Source organism: Ceratotherium simum, chromosome 20 (genome assembly GCF_057802395.1).
Source record: "Ceratotherium simum simum isolate JZ-2026a chromosome 20, ASM5780239v1, whole genome shotgun sequence".
NCBI classification, from domain to species: Eukaryota; Metazoa; Chordata; class Mammalia; order Perissodactyla; family Rhinocerotidae; genus Ceratotherium; species Ceratotherium simum.
In genome coordinates, this window is record NC_141919.1 from 51,406,644 (window position 1) to 51,432,957 (window position 26,314).

Here is a 26,314-nt window from a genome sequence, read left to right on the forward strand (position 1 = left end):
TGGCATCCTGAAATTTCTAATTGAAACCCCAATAACTACAACAGCAGATGTCTTCACAGAATTATCAACAAGTTGGTAATCCACTATGGATTTTCCATTTCTCGATCATGCCTCTCTGCCCCAAAATTATTGTTGTCATAAATTAGCAATACGTAAATTATAACAAAATCGGGTTTCTCCAAATACTAGTTGGCAAATTTTCTCAGCTTCTTCTCTGTTTCCTCATCTGTAAAGTAGACAGACTTACAGTCCCTGCCATGGGCACTGTGTGTGTACAGGAGCTACCTGCTCCTTATTTGGATCTTCAGTTTACTCCCCTGTTTTCAACACTGCACGTCACCCTTGCCTCCTGAGGGACCTGGTGTCTCTAATCCCCGAGTCCTGCTGGGCTTCCCAGATATTGATTGTCTTGTGACTTTTTGGCATGCTCTAAGCACTTGACATTCAGATTTCTCAGCTCTGCTAAGCCCTCACTCAGGCTTTCATCTTCCAGAATTATGTTGACTTATTTACCTACTTTCTTCTCTCTTTAATGGGCTTAGTGGGTTTCATTAAAAAGCAGATATGTATGCATTTTTGAATCTACTATGCTTAACCAAAAGTTCCCAGGAAAAAAGGAAGGAAGGAATGAAGGAAGAAAATAGGAAGGAAGGAGGAAAGAAAAGAAGAAAGGAAGGAGGGAAAGAGCAAGGGCAGGGTTAGAAAGCAGAACCAATTTATTAATAATTTATTAATTATTTTTTAAGGAACCTGCTAAGTTTATAGCTAAGTCAAGTACCTTAGTTGGAAATAGGATTCTACTATGATATTCCTTTCTTTTTATTGTTGGTGTATGAACTGGGAGATGAGCAGAATCTACAATCTGAATCAAGGAAATAAAAATAAATAAAGGCAAGTTACACATATCTCCAAAATTACAAGAATTAAATAATTCCTCAAGTAAGACAAAAGAAGTATACTTAATAGACAAAAACACAGTAAAACTAAAATTCTCTTGGAGTTGAAAATATATTTTAAGTAATTTGAATATATGCTTACAGTTTCTACAAACAAAATACATGTATATTTCATACAATTCATTTCAATTTGGCTATTTTAAAATGTGTGCCATAGCATGTAGACTGCATTAAAAGGAGAATACTAATCATAAATATATTTGAAAAGACTTTTAGTAAATAGATATATGATCAGACTCTTCAAAAGATTCTTTGAGCTACTTGTTTTATAAGTGTAGAAGAGATTTTATGACTGTAAATATGTAGAAATATATTCGAATCAATTACAGAGGGTTCAGCAAGATTTTTTGAGATTATTAATAATCTAAAAATATGCTCAGGTAATTTAGATTACCTTTATGAAATTAGACTTCAACAATCATATAAAATTTAGCTGTCTATATGGTATAAAACTTTTCTTTCCTGGGAACTAGTAGAAAATACTTTTTAAAATGGAAAGAACTGAATGCTAATGGATGTTACTGGGGAATAAAGTTTGATTGTAAGCGAAGATGCTACACAGTTGAACAGAGCATATAAGTATACAGACTTGAAGAGTATTTCTCCTTTCAGAATGGTTAAGTACCACAGAGAAACACACAAAAGAAATTGGTGGTAGGGCCAGCTCAGTGGCGCAAGCAGTTAAGTGCGTGCACTCTGCTTCGGCGGCCTGGGGTTCACAGGTTCGGATCCCGGGCGCACACCGACGCACCGCTTGTGAAGCCATGCTGTGGCGGCGTCCCATATAAAGTGAAGGAAGATGGGCATGGATGTTAGCTCAGGGCCAGTCTTCCTCAGCAAAAAAAAAAAAAAAAAAGAGGAGGATTGGCATTGGATGTTAGCTTAGGGCTGATCTTCCTCACACACACACGCAAAAGAAATTGGTGGTAAATGCAGGAGATTCAGGATATTTGCCAAATTTACAAAGATATTAAGCAAAAGTCGATGGCATTTCACTGCATTATTTACTATGCATTCCAATAAATAGACTTTTTCATATGAATTTATAAAAAACAATATAATAAAGATTCCCTCTTAGGAATCTTAGATTACATTTATGGATAACTTAGTCCCAATTTTAGTTTTATTTTATTTAAAAAGAGACTATCTTTAGTCTAAAGAAGAAAAACTACATAATCATATCAATTGATGCAGAAAAAGCACTTGACAAAATTCAACATTCATTAATGATAAAACTCTCAACAGAATAGGAATAGAAGGGACTTCCTTAACCTAATAAAAGGATCTACAAAAAAACAAAGGCAAGCATTACCATTAGTGATGAAAAACTAAATGCTTTCTCCTAAGAATGGAAACAAGGCAAGGATGTCAACTAGCACTTCTATTAAACATCAAACGGAAAGTCCTAGCCAGTGCGCAAAGAAAATAAGAAATAACAGGCATACAGATTAGAAAAGAGGAAATCAAACTGTTCTATTTGCAGGTGACATGATTGTTTGCATAGAAAAGCAATGTCAAAGAAGAAAAATCTTGAACTATTAAGTGAGTTTGGCAAAGTCACATGACACAGGTTAACACAAAAATTAATCATATGTCTATATAATAGCAATAAAAAATTGGAAACTGATTTGTTTTTCTTTTACTAAGACAATTTTTTAGAACAGTTAAAGGTTCACAGCAAAACCGAGATTTCCCATATACCTCCTACCCCCACACATGCATAGCCTCTCCCATTATCAACATCCTCCACCAGTGATACTTCTGTGAGAATTGGTGAACCTACATTGACACATCATAATCATTCAAGTCCATAGTTCACCTTAGTGTTCACTCTTGATGTCGTATATTCTATGTGTTTATACACAAATGTATAAGGACATGTATCCATCATTATGGTATCATACAAAGTATTTCCACTGCCTTAAAAATCCTCTGTGCTCCTCCTATTCATCCCCTCTCCCCTAAATCGTGGCAACCACTGATCTTTTTATTGTTTCTATAGTTCTGCGTTTCCTAGAATGTCATATACCTAGTTGGAATCATACAGAATGTAGCCTTTTCAAATTGGCTTCTTTCACTTAGTAATATTCATTTAAGGTCTCTTCATGGCTTTTCATTGCTTGATATCTCATTTCTAGTGGTGAATAATATTTCATTGTCTGGATGTACCACAGTTTATTTATCCATTCACTGAAGGACATCTTGTTACTTCCAAGTTTTGGCAATTATGAATTAAGCTGCTATAACCATCCATGTGCACAATTGTGTGTGGAGATAAGTTTTCATTTCATTTAGGTAGATACCAAGGAGCACGATTGCAGGACTGAACGATAAGAGTATGCTTAGTTGTGTAAGAAACAGCCAAAGTGTCTGGCATTCCCACCAGCATTCCTGCCAGCAATGAATGAGAGTTCCTGTGGCTTCACATCCTCACCAGCATTTGGTGTTGTCAGTATTTCCGATTTTCGCCATTCTAATAGGTGTGCAGTGGTATCTCACTGTTGTTTTAGTTTACATTTCTCTGATGACATATAATAGGGAAGATCTTTTCATATGCTTATTTGTCACCTGTATGTCTTCTTTGTTGAGATGTCTGTTTAGGTCTTCAGCCAATTTTTTAATCAAGTTGTTTTTTTTTCTTATTGTGGAGTTTTCAGTGTTCTTTGTAAATTTTGGATAACAGTCCTTTATCAGATTTGTCTTTTGCAAATATTTTCTGCCTGTCTGTGGCTTGTCTTCTCATTCTCTTGACATTGTCTTTCACAGAAGGAAAGTTTTTAAGTTTAATGAAGTCTAGCTTACCAATAATTTCTTTTGTGGATCATGCCTTTCATGTTGTATCTAAAAAGTCATTGCCAAACTTAAGGTCATCTAGGGTTTCTCCCATGTTGTCTTCTAGGAGTTTTATAGTTTTGTATTTTGCATTTAGACCTGTGATCCATTTTGAACTAATTTTTGTGAAGGATGTAAGGTCTGTGTCTAGAGTCATTTTTTTTTGCTTGTGGGTGTCCGGTTGTTCAAGCACCATTTGTTGAAGAGACTATCTTTGCTCCATTGCATTGCCTTTGCTCCTTTGTCAAAGATCAATTGACTGTATTTATGTGGGTCCGTTTCTGGGCTTTCTATTCTGTTCTATTGATCTATTTGTCTATTCTTTCACCAATACCACACTGTCTTGATTACTGTAGCTTTACGGTAGATCTTGACATTGGGCAGTATCAGTCCTCCAACTTTGTTTTTCTCCTTCAATATTGTGTTAGCTATTCTGGGTCTTTTGCCTCTCCATATAAATTTTAGAATTAGTTTGGCAATACCCACAAAATAACTTGTTGGGATTTTGATTGGGACTACATTGAATCTATAGCAAACTGATTGTTACATACTATTTACAATAGCTCTAAAATAAATAAAAAATACTTAGGGATAAGTCTAAAAAAACATGCGCAGGATCTGTTGGCTGACAATTACCAAGCACTGATGAATGAAATTAAAGACACCCTAAATAAATGGAACAACGTATTGTGTTCATGAATTGGAAAATGAAGTATACTTAATTTGTTAATTCTCATCAAATTAATCTATATATTTAATGCAATACCAGTCAAAATCCCAGCAAGATTTTTTTGTGGATCTAGACAAGTAGATTCTAAAGCTTACATGGAAGCAAAGAAACTAGAATAGCAAAAAATTTTGAAAAACCTGTAAAAATCTCAGCAAAGAAATAGAAGATACATAGAGGAACCAGTGGAATTTAAGAACTAAAAAAATACAATAATCGAGGACCGGCCCAGTAGCACAGCTGTTAAATTCGCACGTTCCACTTCAGTGGCTTGGGGTTTGCCGGTTCGGTTCCTAGGCACAGACCTACTCACCGCTCATCAAGCCATGCTGAGGCAGCATCCCACAGAGAAGAACTAGAAGGACCTATGACTAGGATATACACCTATGTACTGGGGGCTTTGGGGAGAAAAAAGAAAAAAGAGGAAGATTGGCAACAGATGTTAGCTCAGGGCCAATCTTCCTCAAACAAAAAAATACAATAATCACTATTAAAATCTCAATGGGTGGCCTAATAGAATAATGGAGAAGACACAGGAAGGAATCCATGAACTTGATGATAGACAATATAAATTGCCCCATATGAACAAGAGAGAGGAAATAGATGAAAAAAATGGGACTATAACAACAAGATCTAACAATACTGTCATCAGAGTCCCAGAAGGAGAGTAGGAAGAAAGTGGGGCTGAAAAAGTGTTGAAAGAAATAATGGCTGAAAATTTCCTAAGTTGGGCAAAAGACAAAGACTCAAGATTCAAGAAGGTGACTGAATTCCAATAGGATAAATCCAAAGAAATAGTTGCCAAGACACATTGTAGTCAAACTTCTGAAAACCAAAGACAAAAAAACAATAATGAAAGCATCCAGAGAGAAACAACACATTAATTAGAAGGGAAATATAACTCAAATGAGGGTAGATTTCTCATCAGAAACCACAGAGGCCAGAAGGAAGTGGCACAACATTTTTCAAGTACTTAAAGAAAAGAGATGTCATCTCAGAGTTCCATAGCCAGGAAAAATATCCTTCAAGAAGTCAGAGGACATCCCTCTATCAGAAACTGACAGATCCAGTAGGCAGAAAATCAGCAAGGACATAGTTGAACTCAAGAGCACCATCAAATAACTGGATCAAATTGACATCTATAGAATACTTCATCCAACAACAGCAGAATACACATTCTTCTAAAGTTCACACATACCGTTCACCAAGATAGACTACATTCCAAGCCATATAACACATCTTACATATTTAAAGAATAGAAATCATACAAAGTATGCTCTCAAACAATGGAATTAAACTAGAAATCAATAACATAAAGATAGTTGGAAAACCCAAACTATATGGAGATTTAAACAAACACTTCTAAATAACACATGGGTCAAAGAAGAAGTATCAAGAGAAATTTTTAAAATATTTCAAACTAGGGGCCGGCCTGGTAGCATAGTGGTTAAGTTTGCACACTCTGCTTTGGTGGCCCGAGGTTCGCAAGTTCGGATCCCGGGCATGGACCTGCATACTGCTCATCAGGCCACGCTGTGGCAGCGTCCCACATATGAAATAGAGGAAGACTGGCACAGATGTTAGCTCAGGGCCAATCTTCCTCACAAAAAAAAAAAAAATTATTAGGGAAATTGTAGACTAGTTAATGAATAGGACTGGGACAACTATCATAGTGGCAAAAATTAGATTCCTACTTCATAGCAAACAAAGGTATAATTTCTTGTTGGTTTAAGGACCTAATTGTGAAAAGAAAAACTTGAAATTTTTTGGAACATTTGGGATAAAAGGATAGAAATAGATTTCTTGTAAAATAATCAAAAAGCCCAAGCAATACAAGAAAAGACTGATGATTTTTACTGTATTAGAATTTAAAAACCTCTGCATGACAAACTGAAAGCGATAATTAGGTACCACTTCATACCCATTAGAATTGTGAATTTCAGATGTCTAGTAGCAGCAAGTGTTGACATGGATATACAGTAATGAGAACTCTTACATGCTGCTAAGTAAGAGTAGAAATTGGTTTTTAAAAACTCCATTGCCCAGGCAGACTGAGAAGAGCATGCACATGGAGGGCAACCTAGGGTTCAGACACAGAGCCCAAGTGGTGTGAGAAGGGACAGGTTAGCTGCAGAGATGGGAGATAGGTCACAGACGGCAGTTACAAATATGGAAAGAGAGAATACTAGAATGAACCCTATGATGTTGGATTGGAATTAGAAGTATTTATGTGAGTATGAACTCATAGTTTTCATAGGTAGGTATGTAGGTAGATAGATGATACATAGAAAGATAGATAGATTTCTATGTATAGACTGATATAGAAATATATTTTTTTTTTCTGTAGCTCTGTCCAATAAAAGGGCCTGGAATAGTGACATCCCAATAGCAGTGAGCTCGCCTAACACCTAGATCCAGACTTCTAAATACCATTCTCCACCAAAAGCAATCAGTGTTCCTGGGAGAAATGGCTGAATTCAGGACTGGGGCAATACAGATAAGCTGATGCATCTTGTTCTGCCAGATAGAAAGGAAGAGCTCAAAGAATGATGGAGACATGTCAAACAGACACAGTAGCAAACCTGAAGGGGCTCACACAGGCCACACATGCGACCATTTGAACATCAGAATAATAACAATAATGGATTATAAGCCGTCTAATAAAATAAGAAACTATGAGTCCATACAGATATAAATAAATTGAAAGTTTGGTGAGGAGTGGGGTACTTACATAGTTTTAAAGTACCTCTCTACAAAATACTTATTAATTACAAAGGAAAAAAAGAGGCCTGGAAAATCCCACCTTAGTGCAGTGGTCAAAGCAAACATCCCACCTGAGAGGATACAGTGAGAAGACCACGGCACCACTTCTGTGATATTCTTGCCAAAGATGCATAGCCTGAATCAAATCATGAGGAAACATTAAAAAAAAAATGAGGGACATTCTACCCTGCACTGGCCTGTGACTTTCGAGAGTCTCAAGGTCATGAAATCAAAGAAAGACTAATAAACTGTTCCAGATGGAAAGAGGCTAAAGAGAGATGACAGCCAAATGGAAAGCATGATTTTGAACTGGATCCTTTTGCTATAATGGACACCGCAGGGACAAGTAGTGAAACTTGAATGGGGTCTGAGGATTACCTGGTAGTAATGCATCAGTGTTAATGATGCTGGTTGTATTATATGTGTATATATGTAGGAGAATATTCTTGTTTGTAAGAAATACTGGAGCTGGCCCGGTGGCTTAGTGGTTAAGTTAGCGTGCTCCACTTCAGTGGCACAGGGTTCACCAGTTCGGATCCTGGGCGCAGACCAACGCACCGCTTGTCAAGCCTTGCTGTGGCAGCATCCCATATAAAGTAAAGGAAGATGGGCGTGGATGTTAGCCCAGGGCCAATCTTCCTCAGCAAAAAGAGGAGGATTGGCAACTGATATTAGCTCAGGGCTAATCTTCCTCGCCAAAAAAAAAAAAAAAAAAAAACTAAAATATTTGAGGTGATGGAAAATCAGATAGCCACTTTCAATTAGTCTAGGAAAAAGAAATTTATCCTGTACTTGCAATATGTCTGTAAAATTTATGATTGTGCCAAAAAAATTAAACCACTTGGTTGGCAAAATTTTACATAGAAAATAAGCATATATATGAAAATAACTAACAAACTCTCCCATATGTATATAAGCAAGCAGCTTCCAACAGGCTCCTTATAATTGAGAAATCATAATAGTGAAAAATGGAATCAACCCAAATGTCCATCAAAAGGAGCATGGTTATGTAAATCTAAATATATTTATACACTGGAATACTACACAGCAGTTAAAATGAGTGAGCTGTTTGAGCATGAATAAATATTGTGAAAAAGTAAGTTGTGAAATAATAGAGATAATACTTGTGTAAGTGTTGTAAGCAGACCAAGTAATCCTGTGCACTTTAAGGATGTATGCATATGATGCAAAGCATATGAAGGTGGACAGGAGGAATGCACACCATTTCAGAATATGTGGTAACCTCCCAGGAAGGAGAAGCATGTAATTAGATGAGTTCAATTATTTCAGTATCACAATTTTTTCTTATCTGAAACAAAAATGGTAAACTGTTTCGCTAAATTTGTGGGTAGTAGGTATATGGGTTTGTGATAGATTATTCCCTGTACCTTCCTCTATGATAGAAATATTTCATTATTAATATTTTAAAACAGTAAGATAAAATAAAATTGTTATCAAAATTTCAGAGGCTCTGAGCAGAATTTGAAAATAAGATCAGGCCTGGCTATGAGCCACACTGAGGCTTTCCATACTAAACTAGTGCCCCCATGAGAACTCTCGGCCCAGCCCCCAGGATTCCAAAGTGGGCAGCAAAGAACCTCTGCCTGGATTAACCAGGGTGTGTGAGATGCAGAAAAGAAAGGGAACAGCATTTCTGAAGAGGGAGAGTGTGAGCTGAAAGATACCAAGCCCTTGACTTCCCCAGGAAATATTTTCTCTAGAAGAGAATCATGCTCTCGGATTAACATGAAGGGGCTATGAAGAGTTGTTTTATGTACCGTTATGTAGACGGTAGGAAATTATCTCCAATTTTAATACGTGCAGACACAAATGTATTTTTATACCTTATTAATTATACATAATACCAGACTTGATGTTGTGATATGATTATATAAAATGTTCCTGTTATATTGTGACTCCTTAATGTTAATTAAAGCAATGTAAATAATGAGGGAATTGTTCCTGCCAGACCACATTCCCTCGAGGTTTGCACCACATCACCGACCATTTCATAATTCACATAACTGCGCTCTCTGCTCTTTTAAATCCTCGCTTTATAGTAGACACCATCAGTAAGCCTGTTGTTCAAGTGTAGGTGGAATTTTTGTCTTTTTGTAATTGATTTTCAGGAACTTTTCTCATTTGAGTTTCAGATCTTCCTGTGTTATCAGTTAAACTTAAATGTTCTCTAATAGACTGTGCCTGACTAAGCAATGTACTTGATTAGGAGGGAAATGTCGCTGTTTCTGAATGGGATTCATTCTCCCTTTGCCTTGTTACAAGTGGACACTGGGGGAGCAAAGCTACCCCAGGGAGTCACCTTAACTGGGTCGGCTTCGTCTCCATTGTGCGAGGATGGAGATGTGGACCCGGAACTGATGTAAAACTTGATCTTTAGATTCTGTTCAAATATGTTCTCATCTGCATCAGTCTAGAAAAAGAAGTTAGGGAGAACAAAAATTCAAGAGATCATTGTATAGAATTCACAGCTCTTAATATAAGTCATGAACACTACAATCTCTCTCAAAAACAAGATTATAATTTTAGTATTTTTTTTTAGAAGTATTTCAACATACAAGGCTGTAGCCATATGCTACAATAGTGAGCAAAGCTGTTCCCGCCTGCCCCTATGAGCTCTTCAGCATGCACTCTGTTCATGGCCATCCTTCGGTTCCGTGCAAGTACCTTGATGTCAAAAGAAATTGAGCAGGTGGAGTCCATCCAGAGTGGGTAATAGAGAAATGACATAGAAACTAAAGATAAGAATTCTGTCCCTGAGGGGACCTGATGAAGGGGTTCAGAATATGCCATCCCCAAATATGCCGCTTTGGCATATTGATTATTTTGAATTAAAGTTACTTGAGAAATAGCCAGTGTAAGAAGGACACTCTGACCCTCCTTTGTCTTCCTGAAAGCAGGAAATAAATCTCCCTTGTGAAAGGTACCCTCCCTGTACCAGGAGGAGGAAAGACATTCTTATCACCAGAGACAGAGAATTTGGGGCCAAGAAGGCTATATAAACAAACTTTGTTAAACTAACCCATATCCTCCTAGTTACTTCTTCACCATTTATTACCCATAGCCCAAACCCCTTTGTCTTGTCGGTTCTTCACAAATTTATTGTTTCTTTGTCTAAATGGTATAAAAGCTTCTTGTCCTGGTCACTTTGGGTCTTCATGCTCTTGTGAAAGCTCCCATGTATAGGTCAAAATTCAATTAAAATTAGTATGTTTTTCTCTTGTTAATCTATCTTATGTCCGTTTAATTCTTAGGCCCAGCTGGAGACCCAAAGAGAGTAGGGGAGAATTTTTCCTCCCCTACACTGGATTTGACATTAAATTAAAGTAAAAGAAACTAATCAGCATTGTGACTTATGATGCAAAAGTAAACCCCTGCTTATTTCACAGCATAGAAATACTGGCACGTGGGGTCACCATCTTTTATGTTAAGAAATATTTTAACTTTAGTTTGGAAGATCATATAGTGCATAATGTAGTGATTTCCAAAGTTATAAAGTTTCTTAAATGAACTGCAGAGACAGCTCCAGGATTTCTATATAGGAGAGGGTTGGACAGAAGACGAGGGGAGGCTCTTTGGCAGCCCTCCTGTGGTTGTGTGTACACAGTGTTTTGTATGGTACTGGAGAATAAAAGTGTGTTTTGCTACCTTCTTTACACCTAATATTTAAAATACGTAAGATGGTGGTAGTGGTGGTGGTGGTGACAGCAGTTGTAACTGGGAATTTAAGGATTTGGGGGCGCTGGAAGAGATTATAGAAAGGCTAACACGGCCCTGAGCACCCCTTAGTCTTGAAGCCACCATTGATGAAAAGTCCTATGGGTTTGTGTGAGCAAGTTCTTGGGCTAAAAGAACAAACTCTTTTTAGAGAGTCAGGCCAAATAATAAGGAGCAGAAATAATTGATGATGTGCAAAGCAAAAAGCTCTGCTTAGTAAATTACTTCCTAAACTTGTTTTCTGTTAAAGGCAGCATCAAATATGTGGCTTAAATTCCCAAATGCCCTGGTTTTTCCTCCAATTGGAGACAGTATCTTCCACTGTTAATTCATGTGACCACTGTTGTGAAATATGATACACTGCTTGTATAATATTTGATGGTTTTTTGGTGTGGAGAATTTAAAAGTTTGCTTTTGGATTAATTTCTGGTACTAGTTTTTATATGGTTAATAGTTTAGAAATCAGCAAGACTCGCAACAAAATAATTAAGCCTAACACTGAAGGTTGAGACCTAAAGACCAGCAATATCTGCCTATCACTTATTGCTAACAAATGTAGTCGCTGGTAGGGTCGTGAGCCTCACTGAGGGAGAGCCCTCGTCCACTGTGCCATCCAGCACTCATCACATTGCCTGGTACAACTGGAACTCAAGTCTTTCCACCTTCATTAGCTGCTGCCTCTACACTCCAACCTCCCAACCTCTGACCACAGCCATGTCGGTTCACACTCACTCCCTTCTATTGCACCAGCTATTCTGTTTACATCATTTCTATTTTTTTTTTTTTTTAGTAAACTTGTTTTTTAGTGTGAGATGTAGCAAATATAGGGAAAAGGGCATAGGTCATATATATAATGTTAATTAATTATTATAATGCAAACAGTCAGAAAAGTACCACCTACGTCAAAAAACAGAATGCTTCCAGCCCCCAGAAGCTCCTCCTGTACCCCAGTCACAACCCTTCCTCCCCAAAGGAAACCACCTTTGGCACAGTACTCGTCTCTTTGCATTTGTTTAGAATTTTAGCACATTAAGTGTGTCTCCCTAAACACTACTCTAGTGTAAGTGCTTCCATTAAGCTTTTGATTATAATGTAAGTGCCTGACATTAGCTTTTGATTGCAGAGGCATCCATTTCAAAAGACATCCATCCTGAATAAACATATTGCCAGCTGTATGACACAACTACTAGCAAAACAACCAGATAAGGAATTAGGTCACCACCACCAATGAAGATCCCTCTTTCAGAAAGCCCTTGATGGCCTAGATAACTAACTACTTGAGTGACCTCGATTCTCCATTCCGGTGCCCTAATTCCCACTTTTATGCTTTAAATTAGACAATAAAGAGTGAAAGCATGAAAACTAAGATACCCCACACTCCACCGTAATGAAGGCAGAGCCCTAGGTCTGAGCACACACTCTCGCCCTCTGGCTCTCGCCTGGCTCTGTGGCTGTTGGGTGTGCCACGTACCCTCCTGGACCTGTGAGTGATAAATCTTGTTCCTCCAAGTTCTCTGATGGTTTTTGTTGAAGTGCATCCTGCAATCATAATAAGAGCCACAGGGCTGGTCCAGCCACAGCATCGGCCCCAGTAGGGGACATCTCCACGGGGCTCCCTGCAAGTAATAAGGCCCAGGCAAAGGCCTCAGGCGTTCCTGGCCAAGAGCATCACTATCGATAGTCTGAGACTGACACAACCACCATTGTTTAATTTTGCTCATAGTGCCTTCTCTTTTGTGCCTGGATTTTTTCACTCAACATTACGCTGATGAGATTCATCCATGGGGTTTTGTGTAGCTGTAATTTATTCATTTTTATTGCTATATAGTATTTCATTATATTAATATACAAGAATTTCTTTATTCATTGACAGTTTCATGAAAATTTGGGTTCGTCTCTGTTTTAGCTGTTATGAACGTGCTTGTACATACTTCCTGGCATATAATAGGCAAGCATTCCTATAGGATGTGTTTTTAGGTTGGAATTGATGGTGCTCAGGGCAGGCCACCCCAAGATGCACCACTCTGGTATGCGGATTATTTCAAGCTGAAGACAATAAAGGCTCAGAAGGCTCAGGAAGAATATTTGAGCTTCCCTTCCCAAACTGTTTAAAAAAATTTAACATAAAAGGAAGGAGGTGACAAGAAAGGCACCAACAAGCTCATCTTATCAAAATTCTGTCTCTCCGGCCACATTGTCTATAGATGGCCCTGTAAATAATTGTCTGACATTCACGTTTCCCTGTCCATGGGAATTGTCTTCTTCCCCTCTGAAATCCCAAACCACTACCCCCCCAACACCTTCCACGCCTTTAGCTACAATACTTAAGCAAGCAGCTTAGACAGAATGACCAGTTGCTCAGCCCTCTGAGTTTCTCCCATGTATACCTGTTATTAAACTTGGTATTATTTTCTTCTGCTAACCTGTCTTTTAATTATTTGGCCAGCCATAAGAATCTTAAGGGAAAGAGTGGGGAGGGATTCTCCCTCTTCCCCTACAGAATGATGGTATATACAGGTTTCCATTGCTCCACGTACTCACCATCCTTGCCCTTGCAGTGTTTTTATTTTAACAATGTAGTGGCATCTCATGAAGTTTGGAACTTTTACTATGTTTATTGTCTATTCAGATTTCGTCTTTCCTGAATTGCCTAAGTTTCTTGCCACTTTCCCACTGAGTTGACTGTCTTTTTCTCATTGATCTATGGAGTTCTTTGTATACAGGCATACCTTGTTTTATTGCGCGTTGCTTTATTGTGCTTTGCAGATACTGTGTTTCTTACAAGACCCTCCACCAGCAAAAAGATTATGACTCGCTGAAGGCTTAGATGATGGTTAGCATTTTTTAGCAATAAAGTGTGTTTTAATTAAGGTATGTACATTGTGTTTTTTAGACATAATGCTATTGCACACTTAATAGATAACAGTATAATGTAAACATAACTTGTATATGCACTGAGAAACCAAAAAGTTCATGTGACTCACTTTATTGCAGTATTCGCTTTATTGCTGTGGTCTGGAACTGAATCTGCAATGTCTCCAAGGTGTGCCTGTGTTCTGGTTACGAGCCTTGGTTAGTTGTATGTGTTGCAAACATCTCTCTGCACTCTGAGGCTTGTGTTTTAATGATCTTTTTCCCACTGCTCTGCAGTACTAGCTTTATAATAAATCAATATTCGTAAATACATTTTTTTCTAGAGACTGTTGTGTCCCATTGGTCTACGTGTCTATGCTTTTGCCAGTATCATATTGTTTTAATTGCTATAGTTTTATAGTAAATCTTGACATTTTATAGAGTAAGCTCAGCCAATTCTCCATATAATGGAAAAAATTATATAGTGAAGAAAAATTAGGATTTTTATCAAGATTATATTGAATCTTGACATATTATATTGAATCTTCAGTCTTGATGGAATCTCGACTGAACTGATATATAATCAGTTAAGGGAGAATTAAAATATTTATAATATTGAGTTGCTAAACTCTTTCATTAATTATAATAATTTATTTGAAAAGGCCCTCCATATCATATTCAATAGAAATAGTCATAGCAGGCATATTTGACTTGTTCCTAAACATCAAAATGGAAATGTGTCAGTATTTCACCATTAATTATGCTGTTTGCTATGAATTTTGTTGCTGTTGCTGATACCTTCCATCAGATTAAGCAAGTTCTTTTCTATTTCTAGCTTGGGAAGAGGGTTTTTGTTTCTGTTTCTGTATCATAAAAGGATGTTGAATTTTATCAGATGTTTGTATACTTTCATTGAAATTATGACTTTTATTTTTTAATCTGCTACTATGTTATGCTAATTCATTTTCTAGTGTCAAACTTTGTGTTACTGGGATAATACCAAATTATCTTGCTGTATTATTCTTTTTATATATAACTGGATTGAATTTAGCAAATTTTTTAAAGAATTCTTTATGTTCAGCATTTCATTGGAATTCCCATTATATAGCTAAGAGGGTTCAAAAGGTCAGATTTGGTATGTGTTTCATGAAGATGTTCCACCTTTGGGCAGTAACAATGAAATATATTGAAAATAATGCATATAATCTTTGAATTTTTCCAAGGAATGACATTGCTACCAGCACAGCTGAAGCCATGCATGTTCTTGTTAAAATTCAAACTGCGGTTCAAAGAATGCTTCTGTATTTTCAGCCAAAATTCTGGATTTTATATCTTTTTCTTTAACAACTATGTGGGCATCATTATCATAGCCTTACCCTTAACAATCTTTTAAATCAGTGGCTAGGATTTAAAGTCGTGTTTTCCAGTTAAGACAAAACCTGTATTTTTCACAACAGGTATGAAACCAATAAAATAGTCATTAATTTCAAAAAAAGAATTCTTTATGTTCAGAAGTCAGATTAGACTGTCATCTGCCCTTCTAATATTGTCCTTATCAGGTTTTGGTATCAAGTTACACTACTGACATAAAATGATTCAGGAGTGTCTTAGTCAGCTAGGGCTGCCAAAACAAAATACCACAGACAGGGTGACATAAACAATAGGAATTTATTTCTCACAGTTCTGAAGGCTGGAAGTTTGAGATCAGGGTGCCAGCCTGGTTGGGTTCTGGTGAGACCTCTCTTCCTGGTTTGCAGATGGCCGCCTCCTCACTGTGTCCTCACATGGAAGAGAGAGAGAGAAAGCTCTCTCTCCTACTCTTCTTATAAGGCCACCAATCCTATCAGACTAGGGTCCCACCATTATGATCTCATTTAACCTTAATGACCTCCTAAAAACTCTCTCTCCAAGTACAGTCACATTGGGGATCAGGACTTCAACATAAGAATTTGAGGAGGGTGCTGGCCCGGTTGCATAGTGGTTAAGTTTGCACGCTTCACTTTGGCAACCTGGGGTTCGCGGGTTCGGATCTCAGGCGCAGACCTGCGCACCATGCATCAAGCCATGCTGTGGTGGCATCCCACATACAAAATAGAGGAGGATTGGCACAGATGTTAGCTCAGAGGTGATCTTCCTCAAGCAAAAAAAAGAAAAGAATTTGAGGGGGACATAATTCATTTCATAGTTTTTTGCCCCTGGCCCTGCAAAATTCATGTCCTTCTCACATACAAAATACATTCATTCCACAACAGTCTCAAAGTCTTAACTCATTCCAGCAACATCTCTGAAGCCTAAAGTCCAAAGTCTCATCTCAGTATCACCTAAATGAGGCACAGGTGAGGCTCAAAGTGTGCGTCATCCTGAGGCAAAACTCCTCTCCAGCTGTGAACCTGCGAAACCAGACATGCTGTGTGCTTCCAAAGTACAGTGGTGGGACAGCCATAGGATAGACATTCCCATTCCAAAAGAGAGAAATAGCAGAGAAGGAAGGGGGCATGGGTCCCAAGCTAGTCCAAAACTTAGCAAAGCAGGTCCCATCAGATCTTATAGGCTCGAGAATAATTCTCTTTGGCTCAGTGTCTCACCTTCCAGCCCTCTGAGGTGGCAGCGTCACTCCACGGCTCTGTCTGCCCTCTGAAACCGAGGAGGAAATAGTTTTGCCCCCTGAGCCTGTGGTGGGAGTGGCAGGCTTTATGATCTCTGAATTGCCTTCAGGGTCATTCTTCCCTTTCCTTGAAGAATAGTGCCTGTTCACAGCTGAGTAGCTCTATGGTCCAGTCCGGTAGAATCCAAGAAGTCCAACAGCATTCCTTCATTCCCTCACGCTTTCTCTGTCCCCTTTACTTCAAACTGGCAGTGTCTCTATTGGTTTAATCCCATCTCTATTCCCTGCCTCTGCTGAGATGACTGATTAAGTCCATGAGTCACCTCCATGATCTCTTTAACAAATGATTGCTCAGCCATACCGTTAGTATTTTCTTCAGAACAAGCTTTCTCATTTTTTGCAATATGGATAGGCTGAGAATCTTCTAAATTTCTAATTTCTAGTTCCTTTTTGCTTAGCAATTGCTTTGTCAATTCATATCTCTGCTCTGGCATTTTACTATAAGCAGTAAGGAGGACCCAAGCCACACCTTCAGTACTTTGCTTAGAAATCTCCTCTGTTAAATATCCCATTTCATCACTCGCAAGTTCTACCTTCTACAAAACACTAAAACACAATTCAGCCAAGTTCTTTGCCACTTTATATCAAGGATCGCCTTTCCTCCAAGTTGCAATAACCTCTTCCTCATTTCTGTCTGAGATCTCACCAGAATGGTCCTTAACAGCCGTATTCCACCAACAATCTGTTCATGAGTGTTTATGTATTTTCTAAGAAGATGGGGTCTTTCTCTTCAGCTCTCCTCTTTTCTTTCTGAGCTCTCACCAGAATGACCTTTAGCATCCATATTTCTACCAACTGTCCCTTCATGGCAATCTGGGCTTTTTCTAGCAGGCACCTCAAAACTCTCCCAGCCTCTGCCCGTTACCCAGGTCCAAAGCCACTTCTGTATTTTTAGCTATTTGTTGCAGCAGCACTCTTCTTTCTCAGTACCCAAATCTGGCTTAGTCAGTTTTCCCCAGAGGAAGAGAACCAATGGGATAGGTATAGGTATATAGGTTATAGGTATATAACTATACCTATATCTGTATCTATATCTATATCTAAGTCTAAATCTATATCTGTATCTATATCTATCCATATCTCCTCTTGGTTCAGTTCCATAATCGTGTTAGCCAATTCCTGATAATAAATAAATACATATGTAAGTATATTGTGAGGGATCAGAATTGGTCACCACAAAATGTGTCTCTTTGGCATGAGGATTATTTTGGGCTAGTTGCTTTTAAAAACTGCAGATATGGGAGAAGCTCTGAAAAGTAGAATTCACCCTTTGTAAGAGACATTTACATTTGTAAAGGAAATCTCCATTTGTAAAAGTATCTCCCTCTCTGTACCAGGAAGAAGGGGGGGATGGCCTTATCTCTAGAAACTCTTACCAAAGCAGAAGACAGGGACTTAAATCTACATATTAACCTTACTCTTGTTTACTGTGCTTTTCTGGCAATCTCCCATAGCTGACTCACCCCACCCCCAACATCCTCCTTTGTCTTTAGCTGAAGATAGTATTTGAGAACCTCTGCCATTTTGGCAAGTTGCTCAGTTTTTCCTGAGTTTCTCCCATGTATACATGTTATTAAACTTGTTTTATTTTCTCCTGCTAACCTGCCTTTTTAATTATTTGATCAGCTGTAAGAACCTTAAGGGAAAGGGTAGGGCGGGGATTCTCCCTCTTCCCCTACAATATGTATGTATACATATATTTATCTTTTATATGTCTTGATATATATACATATATGTGTATTTTGTGTGTGTGTGTGAGGAAGATCAGCCCTGAGCTAACATCCATGCCAATCCTCCTCTTTTTGCTGAGGAAGATTGGCCCTGAGCTAACATCCCAGCTGATCTTCCTCCACTTTATGTGGGACGCCACCACAGCATAGACGCTGCTACAGCATAGCCTGACAAGGGGTGCATCGGTGTGTGCCCAGGATCTGAACCCCGGCCGTCAGCAGCGGAGCATACGCACTTAACCGCTACGCCACGGGGCCAGCCCCTGTATATATTTTTTAATGTATATTTTTATCTATCTATCTATCTATCTATCTATCTATCTATCTATCAAGATTTATTATAAGGAATTGGCTCACATGATTATGGAGGTTTATAAATCCCAAGATCTGCAGTTAACAAACTGGAAACCCAGGAGAACCAATGTTGTAGTTCCAGTTAAATCTGAAGGCCTGAGAACCAGGAGAGCTGATGATGTAAGTTCCAGTCCAAAAGCTGGCAGGCTTGTAACCCAAGAATAGCCTGGTGTTTTAGTTCGAGTCCAGAGACAGGAAAAGACTGATGACCCAGCTCAAACAGTCAAGCAAGAGGAGTTCCTTCTAATGCGTGAGAGGGTCAGCCTTCATGATCTATCCAGACCTTCAACTGATTGGATAAGGCCCACCCACATTGGGGAGGGCAATCTTCTTTACTCATCTATTGATTCAAATGTTAATCTTATCCAAAAACATCCTCACAGACACACCCAGAATAATGTTTGACTAAATGTCTGGGCACCTTGTGAATTGTCCTGTTGACACATAAAATTAACCAATACAGGGAGTGTTCCTTCTTTCCCTGATTTCTGGAAGGTTTTGTGTAAGATTGCAATCATTTCTTCTTGAATGTCTGATAAAAGCTATCTGAGCCTGGAGTTTTATTTCTGGGAAGATGTTTAACAACAGACTCAATTTCTTTAGTGATTATAGGAATATTCATGTTTTCTGCATTTTTCTCTTAAGTTAATTTTGATAAGTGATATTTTCTAACAATTTGTCTGAATTTTTTTCATATATTGATATGAATTTTTTTCATATTTTGAAATGGGCTGAAGATATTATGTACTTTACCATCTTTAACTATCTGCCCCAGAAATAATGTCTCCTTTTATTATTTTTGATATTGGTTTTATGTGCTTTTCTTTCTTTTTTTGTTTTTTAATGAATCATGTCATACTTTTGTCACTTTTATTAATTTTATCAACATCAAAACTATTGGCTTTACTGTTACATTCCATTTTATGTTACTTTTTTTATATCATTAATTTTTGCTTTATTATTTTTTGCCTTCTACTTTCTTTGAGTTTACATTGCTATTCTTTCTGTAACTTCTTTAAATGGATGCTTAGCTCATTAGCTTTTCAGGCTTTCTTCTTTTCTATTTTATGTACATAAAGCTATAAATTTTTTCTAAATACTGCTTTAGCTGAGTTCCACAAGTTTTGATGTATAGTATTATTATTCAGTTCAAACTATTTTCTAATTTCCATTAGAATTTCTCCTTTAACTCATAGTTTACTTAAAAATGTATTTTACATATAGGAATTTAACATAATATTTTAAAATATGTATTTCTAACTTAGCTTTCTCAGGGTCAGAGAACTTGGTCTCTGTGAGTCCAACCCATTGTGATTTGTTGAAACATATTTGGTGGTTCATCTGCTCATTTTTTAAAAATGTTTCTGTGATTTTAAGAAGAAAATGCTTTTGGCATTTGTTATGTGAACTGTTCTATATTTGTTCATTGGGTCAATTTTGTTATCATTTTTTTCAAATATTTTCTATCAATTACTGTGAAATATGCATTCAGATCTTCCTCTATCATTATGGGTTTGTCTGTTTTGTCTTGTAGTTCTGTCAATTTCCATATTATATATATTTATGCCACATTATTTGGTCCATATGTATTTAAAACTAGTATGACTTCCAGGTAAAAGAAACCTTTTCTCATATAATTAAGTGACTTTACCTCCAATAATAATTTTTTGCTTTAGATTTTATCTGATATTTATGTAGTGATCTCAGCTTTCTCTTTTTTTCCTCCCCAAAGCCCCAGTACGTAGTTGTATATTCTAGTTGTAGGTCCTTCTAGCTCTTCTACGTGAGCCACTGCCACAGCATGGCTACTGACCGACGAGTGATGTGGTTCTGTGCCTGGGATATGAACCTGGGCCGCCGAAGCAGAGTGCGCCAACTTTAACCACTAGGCCATCAGCTCTCAGCTTTCTATATGCTTATGTTTTAGAGGTTCCCCTTATGAACAGTAAATGTTAGATTTTATTTTTATCTACTCTGACAATCTTTATTTTTTCACTGGAGTTTTTTCTTCACTTGCTATCAGTTTAGTTACTGGTTTATTGACATTTATTTCTACCATCTTAGTTTGTGCTATTTGTGCCATCTATTCATTTTTTCTTTTCCTCTCCTTTCTTGTCTTGTTAGATTAGCTGTATATGTTTATCATTACCTTTTTTCTCTTTGAATTTATTCATACTGTTTCTATTCTACTTGTAGTTTCCCTAGAAATTAAAACATGCACAATTAATTCCACAAATCGGAATTCGATTAAATCTTTACCCTCTTCCTGGGCAATACATGAATCTTAAAATACTTTAAATTCATGTACTCTTCTGAATGAAATGTTATTATCTCCATTTTAAAATCCATCTTGTTTTGGGGTTTTTTATAATCTTATAGACATTATTATCATTGTTTTATTCAGTCAATGTTAATTTACATTTGCATACGTATTTACCACTTTTGTTTTTTTCTTCTCTTATGTTAGACCTGTCATTTGAGATCAGTTTCTCTCTGCCTAAAGTACATTCTCTAGAATTTCAACTATTTTCAACTATAGCTCTGTTCTCTCTACTCACCTTTCAGGATATGGACCAATTGCTAGTTAGACTTTCTCACCTTACCTTCTACTGTTTTTATCCTCTCTGCTGTATTTTCCACTATTTTCTCTCTTCATCCTGTTCTGATTCATATTTAAATTCACTAATTCTCCCTTCTGCTGTGTTAATTTTGCTGCCAATTATGTTCATTGAGTAATTAATTTAATTACATTTTTCATTTCTAGAAGTTCTGTTTGATTCTTTTTCAAATATGCCATGCTACATTTTATTACTTCTTCCCTGCAGTTATTTTCAAGTGTTTTGTTGACCATATATTATAAACTTTAAGATGCATATTTGTTTTTACCTTTTAACATCTCTGAAATAGAGGTATATCTGATAATTAATGTTGTTTTATAATTACTGTCAGCCAAAAAGCAGCCATAAAGAGGTCATTATTTTGTGCCCAAAAAAGAACTTACAGATTGGTATAAAAGGAAAAAGAACATTTGTAAGACTGGTAACTGATCCAGGTGTGAGGCCTTTTTAAATTTTTTCTCCAGTAGAGATACCAGATTGGAATAGAAGTTGCAGTTGGAGCCACCATTTGATTAAGCTTCAGTCAGCTGCTGTGTTCTCCACAATCTGTGTGCTTCTGCACAGGAGAAATAGGTGATTAAAGGAAGATTGATAAAGACAACTAGCCCTGCATTTTTCAAACCTTTGCACTACCCTCTGCAACTGCCCCCAGGACGTGGTATTGCTTTTGCTTTTCTATGGGTATTAGTTTTCTATTGCTGAGTAACAAATGACCACAAACTTGGCACCCTAAAATGATACCCATTCGTTATCTCACAGTTCTGCAAGTCAGAAGTCTGGGCATGGCATGGCTGGGTGCTCTGCTCAGGGTCTCACCAGGCTGAAATGGAGGCGTTAAAGGGCTGGGCTCTCATCTGAGGCTCAGAGTCCTCTTTCCAGCTAACATGGTTGTTAACAGAGTTTATTTCCTTGCATATATAGAACTCACAGGGACTGCATCTTCAAGGTTCACCGGAGAATGTCTCTCTGACACCCAACCTTCTTGTAAAGAGTTCACCTGATTAGATCGGGTCCACCTAGGATAAGCCCTATTTTCACTAACTCAATTTCAACTTATTAGTAACCTAATCATGGGAGCCACAATCTGTCTCATTTTCACTGCCTACATTCAAAGGGAGGGTATTTTACAGAGTGTGTATACCAGGTGGCAGGAATCTTAAGGGTCAGTTAGAATTCTGCCTACCAGACTATCCTAGAGGGGTCTCAGGACTTCCATTTGGCTCTTCCTACCATAATAGGCCTCCCTCTTTCCCCGGGCCATGGAGATGATACATAGGTCATACCAGTTTTTGAGTATGTTCATTCCTATCATTTATTCAGTAATCATGGAACTAACCACAGGTTAGATCCATGGACACACTGTCCACTGAGACAGTCCCAGGCCAAAATGTCATTTCCCTCCCAGTGTGAGAGGGCTCTGTGCTGACTGTGGACCATAGTGGTGCTTTGGGTCCCAGGAATTAGTATTGACATAGAGCCAGTGTTTATAATCTCTGAAAAGTCTGCATGTTTCTTCTTGCCTAGGGCACAATGACGCCGTGATTGCCTGCAGAGCCCTCCCTGCGTGCAGCACTTGGTCCCAGTCTGCAGTTTCCTTCTGTACTCTGTGAACCAGCCCCATCATGCCCCCTCAGAGGTCTGGATTGCCCCTCTTCCGAGCTTCTAGGTTCTGAAACCTCAATCCCTTCATTTAGTTTCTCAAGTCCCAGAGGTGGTAGCTGCTCCTTGCAGTTGCTGCCTCTGTGTTACCTTACTCTTTGCTTTTTGCCTTTTTAATCCTCCAATGTTGATTTAACCAATTCTGTTTTAAAATGTCTCTGCTACATGGATGAACCCAGAGGACGTTATGTTAAGTGAAATAAGCCAGTCATAGGACAAATACTGCATGATTCCACTTATATGAAAAATCTAAAATAGTCAAATTCTAGAAGCTGAGAGTAGAATTGTGGTTGCCAGGAGTTGGGGGGAGGGTAAAAAGGGGAGATGTCGGTCAATGGGTATAAAGTTTCAGTTGTGCAAGATGAGTAAGTTCTAGAGATCTGCTGTACAATGTTGTGCCTATAGTCAATAATATTGTATTGTGCACTTGAAAATTCTTAGCAGGGTTTGTCTCATGTTAAGTGTTCTTACAACAACAACAACAACAAAGAAGCACAAAGAAACTTTTGGAGGTAATGGATACATCTATTAGCTTGATTGCACATATGTCCAAACTCATCAAATTGTATATATTAAATATGTACCTCAATTGTATATCAATTGCAACTAAATAAAGCTTCTTAAAATAAATAAATAAAATAAAATGTCTTTAAAATAACTGATATAGTTCCTGTTTTCCTGAGTGGAGCCAGACACATATCCAGAGGTTCCTCAACAATAGAAGGGAACATTGTACAGAAATACAGTTGAGCATATTATTGCTGCACCTGGATGAAATTCACAAAGTCAATGCTGTGACACAAAAGAATTTATACAGTGTGATTCCACTTGCATGCATTCTAAAATTAAATCCTATTGTTTAGGGATGCATATATCGAGTGTAAAAACATAACAGAAAGTGAGGAAGTCGGTGGTGCCGTGAGCAGCAGGGGAGCCCCCAGCAGAGAGGGAGGGCTTGCGACCCAGCAGAGCACACCTCTGGGGCCTCAGCCAGGTTTCCCATCTTCACCTGAGTGGGGGTTACATGAATGTTTGAGCACTTTCTGTATATGTGTCATAGCTCACAATGTACAATATTTTGCTCGTTATTTTAGTTCTAATAGAGATGGCTTTACAGCTTACATAAACTTGCAGCCTTACTTTCCACCAACACCTGTTTTTTTCCTGTGTGCTTATGTCAAGCCCTCAGTCCTCTCACATGGAATGATATTAAAACAGTCAGTGCAAGAGAAAAGTGCTATTTTGAGGACATCAGTGACTTCTGAAGTGGCTGTAGAACATACTCATGAAGCTTAGTACTTACCCCACACTGAGCCACAGCATTGGTGGTTGTATTAAAGTCTGCCAAGGAAGATGAACTTGAGTCTTGTCGCACTATACCTGGAAAACAACGGCAAACACTTTTTAAGCTGGAAAATTGAAACTAATGTTCATGCCTTTTTCAGTCTTAATCTGTTTAAAATTGTTCTCAGACCATGTTTTTCAGAGATAATCTGATTTATCATGTATACATATTTAAATCAAAATATGTTTATGTGTTTTTATATATTATATATTAAATACATTTAATATATCTTAGCATTCTGCATCTTAAATGAAACAATTTTTGGCAAATTCATGGTCAACTTATAATGAAAGTACATAAATAAATTATATAAGTTTTCATGAATTATTTAACTCCTGTGTGTCAAATGATTGCTTTCTTTTCCTCAATAGTATTACGTTTAAATAAAACTTGAAACATTTTTGGAAGACCCAAGAGGATTTCAGCAATATGGTCATGCCAGCAATGGCTGCTCTTTCTATGCTGGTTTCTCCCCACTCCAGGAATCAATTTCAAATTACTCCTCCCAGGTACCTAATATGCACTTCTTAACCTAAGTTATCTGTAATAAGAACATAGGCAGGTATAAAACAAATAATAGTTATACTTAAAACTTTTATTAGTATCAGGGTATTATTTATTTAGACAGAATAAAGTGTCCAACTACAAGGTTTTTTCCTCAAAGGAATTTTAAAGAAATTCCAAACTTTATCATCTAGCAATTGTACTAACTTTAAATATATAGAATTCAAAATGAAGTCTTAAAGTATGATTATAATTCCATTTAAATATCAGAGAAGAAAAAGTGCAGATTCAGGCTTCATCTAACAAGCACACCTTTAGCAACTGATGTTGCCAGGAGTGTGAGTTTTTCAGCTATAAATCACTGACATGATTGCTTAATGGTCAAATAAGGAAATGTGTTCGGCAGTGTCACATAACACTACACAAGGATTTTATTGCTCTGCAGCATTCAGAAGGAAAATAATGGTAAAAATAAAACTCTAGGTTAAAATGTTAACTTCATAAAGCATGATGATAATATATGGTCTTTCCCTTTCAGGTTCCTTCTAAAAAATGTCGGCCTATCAGTACTCCCACCAATCAACGTTTTGGGACCCAAAGTACCCCTTCCGCTGGTGTTCTGTAGTGAGCCTTGACATCTTTGCTGGAACATCTGCCCCAGGGCCACCACCACCTGAATGCTTTACATCATTTATCCTACGTTCCGTGCCTCCTTACACCTCTCTTGAATTAGAATCTATTTTGGTTCTCATTTTTGCAAAGTTACTCGAGTTCTCTTTAACCGTTTCTTCTATTGTCCATGAAAAAGTCGACCCACAAATATTTACTGGACAGCCACTGCTTTTCAGAGTTTGCTGATCCTGAGTTCCTTATTAGCCCTCCAGAATACTCATCAGCTGGTGCAGGCCCACCCCACTGTGATCCAGTCCAATGTGAGCCACAGAACTGTAGGTTGAAAGGAAAGGGAGCTCATAACACGTAGAAGAAGGTCCACTAACTAATTTGTATAAGAAATGGCCTCTGTTAAGAAACCAGAATATCCCTTCACTTGGAGGTAACAGTCACAGTTTATTTTTATTAAATTCTCATGTCATTAATACGCTCATAATGAAAGGAAATTTAAGAAATTCATGTATTAAAAAGTGTAACACAGGGTCGGCCTGTGGCTTAGCAGTTAAGTGCGTGCGCTCCGCTACTGGCGGCCTGGGGTTCAGATCCCAGGTGCGCACCAGTGTACCACTTCTCCAGCCATGCTGAGGCGGCATCCCACATACAGCAACTAGAAGGATGTGCAGCTATGACATACAACTATCTACTGGGGCTTTGGGGAGAAAAAGGGAAAAAAGGAGGAGGATTGGCAATAGATGTTAGCTCAGGGCCGGTCTTCCTCGGCAAAAAGAGGAGGATTGGCATGGATGTTAGCTCAGGGCTCATCTTCCTCACAAAAAAAAAAAAAGGTGTAACACATTCTTAGCTTCCAGATTCATGGGGAAATGTCTAGGAAATCTTAATGGAGAAAAAAAAGGTTAGTAAATAGTTGAAAATTGCTTAAAGCAGGCACTCAAGAATCAAA

The 26,314-nt window shown here is 37.8% G+C and overlaps 1 protein-coding gene across 1 annotated transcript in view; it reads right to left on the bottom strand.

The window, feature by feature from the left end:
* The window catches only part of LOC101405757 (serine/threonine-protein kinase MRCK alpha-like), a 47,017-nt gene that overhangs the window by 15,426 nt on the left and 5,277 nt on the right, over nt 1-26,314 (bottom strand). Inside the window, exons 5-7 of the mRNA XM_087444229.1 lie at nt 24,196-24,272; nt 9,599-9,709; nt 779-862 (exon numbers count right to left, since the gene is read on the bottom strand). Coding sequence (XP_087300355.1) covers nt 779-862; nt 9,599-9,709; nt 24,196-24,272 — 272 coding nt within the window. The remainder of the gene's footprint in view (nt 1-778; nt 863-9,598; nt 9,710-24,195; nt 24,273-26,314) is intronic.